The sequence below is a fragment of the Alexandromys fortis genome, unplaced genomic scaffold (assembly GCF_014885135.2).
Source record: "Alexandromys fortis isolate MF-2015 unplaced genomic scaffold, M_Fortis_MF-2015_v1.1 scaffold_18, whole genome shotgun sequence".
Lineage (NCBI taxonomy): Eukaryota > Metazoa > Chordata > Mammalia > Rodentia > Cricetidae > Alexandromys > Alexandromys fortis.
The window spans coordinates 224,740-235,914 of NW_026067897.1; the positions used below are offsets into that span (position 1 = coordinate 224,740).

The 11,175-nt window shown below is 33.6% G+C and overlaps 2 protein-coding genes across 4 annotated transcripts in view; one reads left to right on the forward strand and one right to left on the reverse strand.

Annotated features, from left to right (window-relative positions):
- Wwp1 (WW domain containing E3 ubiquitin protein ligase 1) overlaps positions 1–8,455 on the forward strand; it is a 76,144-nt gene extending 67,689 nt beyond the window's left edge. For all 3 annotated transcript variants that reach the window (XM_050119227.1, XM_050119210.1, XM_050119221.1), the window contains exon 25: positions 5,352–8,455. In XM_050119227.1, the coding sequence (XP_049975184.1) occupies positions 5,352–5,451 (100 nt within the window). In that variant the 3' untranslated portion in view covers positions 5,452–8,455. The remainder of the gene's footprint in view (positions 1–5,351) is intronic.
- Positions 8,456–10,036: 1,581 nt separating this feature from the next.
- Rmdn1 (regulator of microtubule dynamics 1) overlaps positions 10,037–11,175 on the reverse strand; it is a 23,561-nt gene continuing 22,422 nt past the window's right edge. Inside the window, exon 10 of the mRNA XM_050119240.1 lies at positions 10,037–10,876. Within this exon, the coding sequence (XP_049975197.1) occupies positions 10,838–10,876 (39 nt within the window). The 3' untranslated portion in view covers positions 10,037–10,837. The remainder of the gene's footprint in view (positions 10,877–11,175) is intronic.

The following is an 11,175-nucleotide window of genomic DNA, read 5'->3' on the forward strand; positions in this document are numbered from 1 at the left end:
AGATGACATAACTTTATTCATTGTGGCAGAATAAAACTTTTAGTATATATGTTTATATGTACCCCATTTTCTTTGTCCATTCATCTATTTTGAGACCTTTAGGCTGATAACATAACTTTGTGAATATTCCTTTAGCATAGACAATAAGAATCACTGTGGCATGTTGATTTAGAGTTCTTTACATACATACCTAGGGATGGCATAACTGTGTCATCGTGTGGAGTTCTAGTTTTAGAGAAGTCTCTATACTGATTCCCATAGCAGGTAGACTACCTGCGTTTTCACTAGCAGTCCATAGGGTTCTGTCTTTGTGCTATCCTCACCAGCTTGTGCTCTTTTGTCGTAATTGCTGTACTAACTAGAAGGACGTAGACTCTCAAAGTAGTTGTGATTTGTATTTCCATGATAGCTAAGGACAATGAGCATTTCTTTTTTATTTATTGACGATTTCTTTGTTTTGAGAATTGTATGTTCATTTCATTAGTCTATTTGATTGGTTTGCTTGGCTTTTGGAATTTAGTTTAATTAGTTCCTAGTCCTCGTGTCAGTCAGTAGTCCTTTGTCAAATGTTAGCTGACAGATTCCTGCCCTGCTCTCTAGGCTGTCTGTGCACTCATTTGTTTCTTTTATCGTGATGAAGTTTTATAATTTCATGCAAACCAGTTTATTACTTCTTGGTTTCATTTCCTGATATAGGACTCCTTTTTACAGAATCCTCTATATTGGGCTATTTTTCCTATGTTTTCTTCTAGCTGTTTCAAGTTTTACATTTTGATATTTGATACATCTTAATTTGATGGTAGGAAAATGGGAAATATGGATCTAGTCTTATTTTTCTACACTTGGATATCCATTTTCCCGCACTGTTTGTATGTTTTTCTAGTGTATATTTTTGGAATCTGCCAAGTCAAATGGCTTTAGCTGTTTCTGCGACATTTTATTGTGTTGATCTATCTGTTTTGTTTCTTTGGCTTTTTAGTATAATTTGAAATTGGATAATCTCTCTAGTATCGTTCTCTTTGCTCGGTATTGCTTTGCTCTTTGGAATCTTTTGAAACATAGAGTGTAAAAATCAGTTGTAGCATGTTAAGAGTCCTTTAGGTACATACTGAGAGTTGGCATAACTATGTTTTCATATGAATTTTAAGACTTAGTTTTCTGTTTCTGTGTAGAATGCCATTGGAATGTTAACGAAGATTGCATTGGATCTGTAGATTTATTTTAGTAATATAGTCATATTAATTTTATCAATCCATGGGTGTAAGTGGTCTTTCCCACTTTTGGTATCTTCTTCTGCTTCTACTGTAAGTGTACTTAATAATTTCAATGAGAGGTCTTTCACTTTTATGAATAGCTCTATTCATTGGTGAATTTCTGTTTTGTTTTAAATGAATGGGGACTGCTTTCTTAATTCATTCTTGCCAAGTTCATTATTGGGTTATAAGAAAGCTATATTTTTATATGTCAATTTTGTGTCCTGCTACTTTCAAAGTGATTCTTAGTTCTAAAAAGCTGATGGAGTTTATAGTCTCTGACATATAAAATTATACTGTGCAAATAAAGGTACTTTGACTTCTTCCTTTCCTGTTTGTTTCCATCTGTTATTTGCTCTAGCCAAGACTAAAAGAACTATATAAAATAGGAGTAGAGAAAATAGACATTCTTTCTCTTCCTGGTTTAGGGATTTTTCTTTTTAATTTTCCCATTCACCACAGTGTTGATTATAGGTGTCATATATGCCCTTTTGGTTCAATTAGGTTTTTCAGGACTTTTATCTTGAGGGAATGTTCTTCTGTCATCCCCATTTTCTACATCTGTTGTCCTGATTAGGTGATTTCTGATCTTAGTGTAATACTATGAGGTATTTTTGCATATTTTGTACCATTCTTGAATTCCTGAAATGGAACTCAGTCATGATGAATAAATATTTTTCTTTCCATTTTATGTGCATGAGTGTTTTTGCCTATATGCATCTTTGTACTCCATGTCTGTGCCAGTGGAGGTGAGAAAGCCTTGGATTCCCTGGGAAGTTGAGTTACACAGGTGGTTGTGAGCCACTGTGGGTGCTAGGACATGAACCTGAGTCCTCTGGAAGACCAAACAGTGCTCTTTTCTGTTGAGCTTTCTCTCTAGCCTCATGATCTTTCTACTGTGTTCTTGAATTTGAATGAGGTTCACCAGTAATTTCTTGAAAACGGTTACATTAGTGTTCATCAGGGATAATGGCCTATAATCAATCTTTCTTTCCTTCTTCCTTCCTTCCTTCCTTCCTTCCTTCCTTCCTTCCTTCCTTCCTTCCTTCCTTCCTTTCTTTCTTTCTTTCTTTCTTTCTTTCTTTCTTTCTTTCTTTCCTTCTTTGCTTTATCCACTTTGCGTACTAGGGAAATACTAGTCTCATAAAATGAATGTGGTAAATTTCTTCCCTTTCTATTTTATGGAATGTTTTGAGGTGTGCTAGTCTTAGTTTTCTTTAAAAGGCTGGTGAAACTTATTAGTGAGTCCATTTAAACTTTTAAGTTGGGCAACATTGACTACTGTTTTTAATCTACTTAAGGTTGTTTATATTCTCTTGGTATAATTTTCATATGGTGGTGAAGAGTATTGGCCAAACAGGCTTGCGTTTTCATTGAAATAAACTTGAAAGACATGACCAGAAAACAATATAAAGAAATGTTCTTCATTGGTGTTGACAATATTAAAGATAAGACCCTGAGGTCAGTAACTGGAAAAAAAAAAAAAAGAGAGAGAGAGCAACAGATCACTCAAGAGTGAGGAAGGCAAGGAAGTGGGAGGCCATGACATTGTTTTTCATCCATATGAACTGTGAAACCAAGAGCATGCAATAAGAAATTTAGAAAGGTCACATAGGTGAACAGTGTGTACACCAGAAAAGGAAAGCTTTTATGGATTAGCAGAGGAAATGACATTTTTTTCTACCTTGTTGGATTTCAGTTATAGCAAGAGATGAAGAGTTAAGACTATAAGAGACTGAAAACCATGTGAAGCTCAGGCCAGACCCAAAGAAGTCTGAGATGGGGTTGGGATTTAGTTCAAACAAGGGAAAATACAAATGAGTATTTTGATGAACATTTGGATTAAAAAAAAAAAGGTGATCAGAAAGATTTTGGTTTCTAACAATAATGATTGAGGTAAACTGTAATCTCATCAGTAATGTAGTTAGCCTTAATTACTGTCAGTAAGATAGGCATTACTGCTACTATGCTATGATCTTCATAGTAAGGTAGCAGCTTTAAAGTTCCCTAGGTATAGAGTCAATAAATAATAATTATACAGCTTTTTCAGGTTACATGAAAAATACACGGGCTGCAGGTCTCTGCACTTTTTACAGAGAAGAAGTAGCAAATTTGCTTTTATCTATTTTGAAAATAGACATCAGACAAAGCCAGACCTAAAACCAGGACTTTGCTATTTATATACTAAACATTAAATAAAAAATGAGCGTACTTTGTTAATATATCTCTGCCCTTTATGAAGCAACTCAAACATAATGGTTAATTTATTGAAACATCTCTTTGGGTATTTTCAAATAATCCATTGTCATCTGTTATTCAGCTTAACTGTCCCTAAATTAAGTATTTATTAGTAGTTCAGAGATGACTCTGTGCTTATGGAAGAAAACAGTCAGTCATGATTATAAATGCTAAAATTGAAATAAAGAGCTATGTAAGATTCTATAGGTAAACTTCTTTGAAGTTGTAGTATTTAGGATGATTGTTGGTGAACAGATGAGACTTTCATGTGTAGGGTATTCTAGGCCAAGGAGAGATAAAAGAAATAACTGTAGAGAAAAACATGTATTACGCCAAAAAAAAAGAGGATAAAATAAGTTAATACTAGTCTAACATCTATCATTCTACATCTTCTGCAGCTTTAGCAGCAAAAGGTTCCCAAGAGTGGTGTAAACTAGTGTGTCATGATATAAATCAACTTAGGGAGTGAAGAAAATAAGTGGATACAAAGTGAACAGAGAAACAAATTCTTTTTTTAAAAACTGTTTTTATTGAGCTTTCTATTTTTCTCCACTTCCCTCCTTTCCTCTCCCCTCCCCTCCCCTTCTACCCTCTCCCATGATCCCCATGCTCCCAATTTACTCAGGAAATCTTGTCTTTTTCTACTTTCCATGTAGATTAGATCCATGTATGTCTCTCTTAGGGTCCTCTTTTGGAACAAATTCTTAGTGGTCCAGATGAGTCAGAGACGTATACACAAGAGTGAAGTGACAACAGAAATAACCAAGAAGAAAAATGGAATTTAGTAGAATGACAAAATTTTTCAAGGGTGTTTGAAAGACTATTTTGGTGTAGGACTATAATGTATAAGGTTTTTGTTATTGTTTATTTCCTAACCTCAATTACCATTAAGAGTTTTCCTTTCTTGGAGTATAGTTTAAAATAAAAAACAATCAATATAAAGTATATATTGCTACCATCGATATATTTATGTCTTTTCATATGAAAAAACTAGTATGTTATGATTTTCATAACTGTTGAAATTGACTGCCTTCTCCTAAAGACTCTTAATTATCAGCTTTCCTAACTTGCATGGGTGGGAGCAAGGATAGATGGAAAGTGTCTACAAAAAAAAAAAAAAATGAAAGTACTGAAAGGTTTTTGACCCTTTCCTGGGTGTTTCACTAAGCTACCAAAACCATGGAAACTTGAGTCTAATGAAATTAGGCAGAACCATATTTTAGAAATTGAATATTATTCTTTTTTATTTTTAGTATTTTTCTTTCATCATTCAGTTTCAGAAAAGAATTGATCTTGGAAGGATTGGAAAATGGTCAGTTTGTAGATTACAATCTAATGTGGTGAGATTACTTAAAAAGACAAATATATGTATCTGTTTGTTGACTGTCTCTATTCAGAACATAGCTTCCATGAGAGAAGGGACTTAGGATTCAACACTATATTACGAGCTGCTGCAACATCTTGCACACAAAATTTCTCAGAAAATAAATAATTAATGAATGAATAATTGGATGAAATTAATTCTTAACCTAAGAAAAGTTACGGAGCCTTATGACCTATGACACAGAAATAGCAAAAGAAAATCCATTTTTTAATCCAGTCTTTACACGTTATTATTTATAATTCCATTATTCTTTGGCAAATATATAGATATTTTATGTCTTAAAGTTGAATAGATTCTTCTATGAAATTTAGATGTGTTGACATGCTGATTATTATATTGAACTGTTAGGATACCTTTGGCAAAATTTTTATATACGTAATATTCAGGTTTCAATGTGTTGTTAAAGAATACTGTATTAGAAATCTTTTCAGTTTATTTTATTGAAAACGTCTGATTTTGTTTTTGTTTTTGTTCAGTTTTAATCGCTTGGATCTACCACCATATAAGAGTTATGAACAACTAAAGGAAAAACTTCTTTTTGCAATAGAAGAGACAGAGGGATTTGGACAAGAATGAATGTGGCTTCTTGTCTTGGAGGAGCTCTTGCATTAAATACCCCAGCTGAGAAAAATTGCACAGATAGTGTATATAAGCTGTTCATTCTGTACAGTTAATTTTCTGAATCTTTCAAAGTGTGTTTTCCATTCTTCCACAGAAATATGCAAAACATTTCATCATTTTCTACTTTATTTATTGTTCCCTTGAAATGACTGACCAGGAAAAGATCATCCTTAAATTTTTGAAGCAAGCAAGAGAATTTATTAAGAAGTATATATCTATATAAGCATATGACAGTGGCTCTAGTTTTATAGAGCGCCGGGTGTATTAAACATGGCAACCGTTCATTCATAAAGCTCTGAATTTGCTTTGCTATGTTTCTGTTATCCAGGGGAAAAGTGCAAATGTTCCATGTTCTTCTTCCAAGGTGATATCTGATTGTGTTTACTTGCATGACTGTTCAGGAAGGTATTTAGGACTAGGCCAACTCTTACTTTAAGTGTATTTTAAAATGCTGCTGGCTTTTTTGAAGACTATACTTCAATGTACTGAGTTCGAAATGAACAGATAAAAAAATCCATCATTATATCAGTAAACACAGAAGTCATGTAATAGATTCAGTAGTGTCTAAGAGCAGCTAGAATTGATTTGCCAAGCAGCAGAGGTCCATTTACATGTTACTTTGGGATGCTGGGTATTTGTGGAATTTCAGAGAATGAGGCATTTCTGTACTTAACTTGTAATGTGCTTCAAATTTAATTAATAATAAATTGATAGTTATTACTTAGGAATATATAAAAGGTACTGAACTTTGATGCTTTTGTGCTCAAGGTTTAGTTTAAAGAAATTAGAGATGTAATTGAATGGATCAAAAAGTTACGTGAGTATTTAAACACTCATACTGAGAACTATTACTGTTTGAATATCCCCTTTTCCTTTAAAATTCATAAAAATTGTTTCTAAATTTAGTAGGTACTTTAAAACATCCCTTGTGCTCCCCACCCCCAATTTTATATAGTTCAAGTTTTCTCCAAATAACACTGATTTTCATTATAAGGGCATTCATGGTGTATGAAAAAAAGTTAAAATCTAATGTGAATTATATTGCTACTTTTAGCAACTGGGCTTCCTGATTAATATAAAAATTTTCCATTTTTATCCTTTCACTATGCACTGCAAAGTTCATTAACTTAAAATTTTGTAACTATGAAATTCACTTAGAATTACAACTTCTACTCACTAGTTTAGTTTTGCCAAGATTTTATTTTTCTACATATTTAGATTATGTTCTTCAGTTTTATTCAAAATTCAAAAAGAAAAAAATAAAAACAGTAATTCACTTAGTTGAATAAACTACAGAAAATCTGGTTATTTTCAAGCTTAAAGAATTTTTTAATTCTAATATATGGCAAGTTATATAGTAGAGGATGACCAGTCTTCAAAAGTACTGCATAAATTATTCTGTAACATAATAAACTTGCTATGATTGAAAGTATTGGCTTTCTTTCAGTGGAGGTATTTGAGACTATTCATTTTGCAGATGTGGTTCAAGATGGTGTTCAGGGAAGTCATGTTTCCTGCACTGCAGTATTCTGAGTAAACTGATGCCAAACAAATATAGTTTATTATAGGCTCATGAATCTTAACATTTAATTAAACATTAACATGATCTAGTAAACACTGGAGAAGCCAAATAGATCATTTGTTGAAACATGAAATAAAAGTTCTCCTGTAACATACCCTACTTCTTAATCTATTGAACATAGAAATCAAGTTTAAAGTCAACTGGGAATTTGAAATAAATCTAAAAGTGCTAATTCCTAAATTCTAAATGCTCCAAAATTCAACCAAGGAAATGCAATTAAAATGATGATAGTATTTCCTTTAAAGTACTAATTCTATGTCTTTCTTGTGAACATCCTCTTGGTCCTTGTGTTTTGTTTTCATTATGCCTTTTTTTTTTTTTTTTTTTTTTTAGATTTTTTTGAGACAGGGTTTCTCCGTAGCTTTTTGGTTCCTGTCCTGGAACTAGCTCTTGTAGACCAGGCTGGCCTCGAACTCCCAGAGATCCGCCTGCCTCTGCCTCCCGAGTGCTGGGATTGAAGGTGTGCGCCACCACCGCCTGGCCTTCATTATGCCTTTCTAAGATGAGACAAATTGAAAAACTATTTTGTAGCATCCATTGCCTGTTGATGGTCCACTGAATATTTTGTCATCAAGAAGTGAAAACAGGTTTGCTGCCAAATAAGAGAGAAAAGGGGACAACCAAATAACCAAACAGACCCCCAGCTTTCCCCTGGTGTGGTTAGAGGCCTAGGCTCCCCTACCCACTGTACTATCAATAAACAAATTCAAATTCAGGTTTCATACAATCCTCAAAGGGAGGAGACACTTAAGGAGAGGAAATCACCCATTGCCTGTGTCTGTAGTATATTTGGCATATAGAATACTACAAACTATATGTGCATAGGGATATTAACCTTTTTAAACAAAGTGAGGTCTAGAATGCACACAGAAATAGTCAGATGGAAGTTCTACAGGAAGGAGAAATAATGGCATTAAAGGGTGCATTCTCTGAGTAGTGGTCTCACCTTTGGGTACACATCAAGAACCAAGGTGACCTTATGAATAGCTCCTGGGAAAACAGCAATTTCGAAAATACACAGAATCTCGTATCTACCTGGTCATTTATCCCATGATAATATGTATACATAAAACCATAGGTCATAACAGCTTTAAATTTTTTATTAGTGTATATTCACTTTACACAAAATAACAGGTTTAACATTGTGACATTTTCATATGTGCTCTGACATGTCCAGCCAGCCATTACATCCTTCCTCTTTCCAAGTAATCTGCCCTCTACTTTGATGTTGTTTTTTGGTTTGTTTAATTTGCATCTACATGCAGTACCCACCTGAGTTTCTATTGGTTTAACAAGATCATCTTCAGTTCCATCGTTTTGGCTGCAAATGAGTTAATTTCACTTTTTATGGCTGAATAAAACTGGTTTGTTAATATATACATTTTCTTTGTCCACTTGATAGGTGTCTACACTGATTCCATAACTTGTTTGTAAACAATACTACAATAAACATGAATGTAAAACAATTTTAGTTTTCATAGCCACAAATTAGAAAACACTAAATACCTTCAACAGATGGAAAGAATATTAACACTAAAAGGAAAAACTACTGATTGAACTTAGTTGTTCTAAGAGGATCTGACTAAGTGAAAAGACACAATCTCAAAAGGTCATATTCTAGAAGATTGCATTTGCTCAAGATTCGTGAAGTGGCAGATTCATAGCATATTAGTTGTAGGATGTGTCAGGAATGTTAGAAGAGCTGATGGTGGCTGGGTATGACTATATAGAGCACTAGATGTCTAAGTAAAACACATCTGTATCTAGCCTGTGGTGCTAGTTATAAAATTTGTATAATGAAGTTAATAAGAACTAAACATTAAGTGAGGACCTATAAAAGTCATACAATCTGAATTAAGGTCTACAGATCACACCTGTATGTTTCTTAGTTTGGTATTAAACTATAGCTACTTGTCACCCATGGGCAAACAGGAAGAAGGGTATTCAGAACCTGCTTGTACTATATTATATAATTTCTTATGAATCTTAATTATTTTAAAATAAAGATGGGTCTGTAAAGCATCAGAAGATAGATTCTCTAATTCATAAAGCCTTTATTATTGGAAAGTATCTCATTTCACAAAATTAACTTTCCAGAAATAATTTCTTGTGTGTGCTAGGGATTGATTCCATGACTTTGTGCTGGTAACAAAAAAAATCACTAGAAAAGCCATTCTAAGGAATAAACCCACAAAAGCAGCTGGGATACATATCTGATAAAGGCCTGGATGAAATAGAAAAAAATTTAAATTCTTTAGAATGACATACTAATGTGAATATGAAAAGTAGCTAAAATTCATAACTAGACAATTAATGAAGGTATCAAGTGGCTTCTGACAAAAGTCAGGAGAAAAATGAAGAAAAAGACAAAATAAAACCTGCAAATGAAGATAATGGTCACATTTTAATACGAACCACCTAAAGGAAAACAAAGTATAAAAAATGGAAATGAACTTAGAAAACAGAAGCTAATTTCAAATATGAATATGAAAGCCAAAGACGACTAAGTATAATTAACTGGAGTCCAAAAGACAAGGTGGAACATGATTCTCAGAGGACAGTTGATAATAACAATTAAATTGGCTTCTCCAAAAAGTCTGTGTTGTAAGATGTGGGAAGAAATTTTCTGTATGAAAACCAACTGCTGCAAATCAAATTCTGTTCTCAAAACGCAGATTTTCTTTTTGGACAGTTAAGAAAATTTGAGTATGTCTTGTTACAAATAATGTAATAGGTCTGGTATTTGTTTTGGAAGATGTACTTATTCTGAAGAGCAGCTAAGATACTAAAGAGTATGATAATATCTGTAATTTCAAAGGTTTAAAATCCATTATATGTGAATAGATATACAAAAATAGGATATAGCAAAGTATTGATACCTTAAATCTAAGTACAGGGTGTACTTCCAATGTTTATGTTTGAAAGGTTACATAGTAAAACAGGAACAGCAGACACCTACACATTTTGCTGTAATTTATTAAAACATTACAATTCTCATGTCTTTGGGGAGGGGGTATACGAATACAGTCTCACATTCATTCTGTGTAAGTGAAGTGGCATCCAAGCTTCAATTGTTACAACATGTAAGTCTGCTGTGGTGGCGCCTTAGACTCAAGTGATAATAGTACTTTGCCTGTTGAATACTCTATTTCCTTCTCACCCTGAGATCTGTGACCCAATATTCTATAAAGGATAACAGTTTGCCAAGTGACAAATTCAACCCATCTATGAAGTTATAACACATTTCAAAAGGCAAATTGTTCCATACTATTTTTCCTTATTCAGGTTGGCTTTCTAAGACATATCACTTAAGTTCTGTATGCCAGGAGCCCTCAACATCATAAACACCTTTCACTTTACCTTTTCTCCAAGACAGCAACTTTCAGTCAGTTACAAGATGCAAACCATTCCCTCATATGCCATCTGTTTAGAAAGCCTTCTTTTGGAAACCTCTCATCCTGGTGTGATGAATACTTACATATCCTGTATCATTTTTTCCTGTTGGTGTTCCAAATTGAAAATGTTTGTCTGAACCAGGGAAATGTACTGCTGCCACTCGTAGGTAAAGAGACAGTTTCTTTTACACTTTCAATTGTGAAGAAACCCAGAATTTTGTCCATTTATTCTGAAAAATGGTTAAACATCAAAGAACTGGGGGGAGCCATAGAATCATTATGGTTAATGTATCATCTTTATAAATCAATGAAATACAAAGTGTTAGGTAGATTGTTGCCTTCTCCAAAAAGTTCTCAGTTCTTGTCACAAACCTGTAAGCAACTGAGCAGCTTCTGTCTGTATCTAAAGTGAAAAAAAGCACATTACATATTAATAAGTGTAGTCTAACTCATGAAACTGAAGTTGATAAAATACACTGGTTTCTAAGAGTTTCAAGATAACAAAGATCAGACATGGTAAGAATAAAGTCTCTTGTGATTAGATGACACTCCAAAGAAACTCTAGTTCATATCCCTTAACCATCCCACACCCACCTCAGCCCCACTTCCCCACAGTGTCAGAAATTGAACTAGGTCTTTGTGCATATTAGGTAAGCACCTCTGACTGATATGACTTTTATGTTTTAGAAATCACATCTTTTC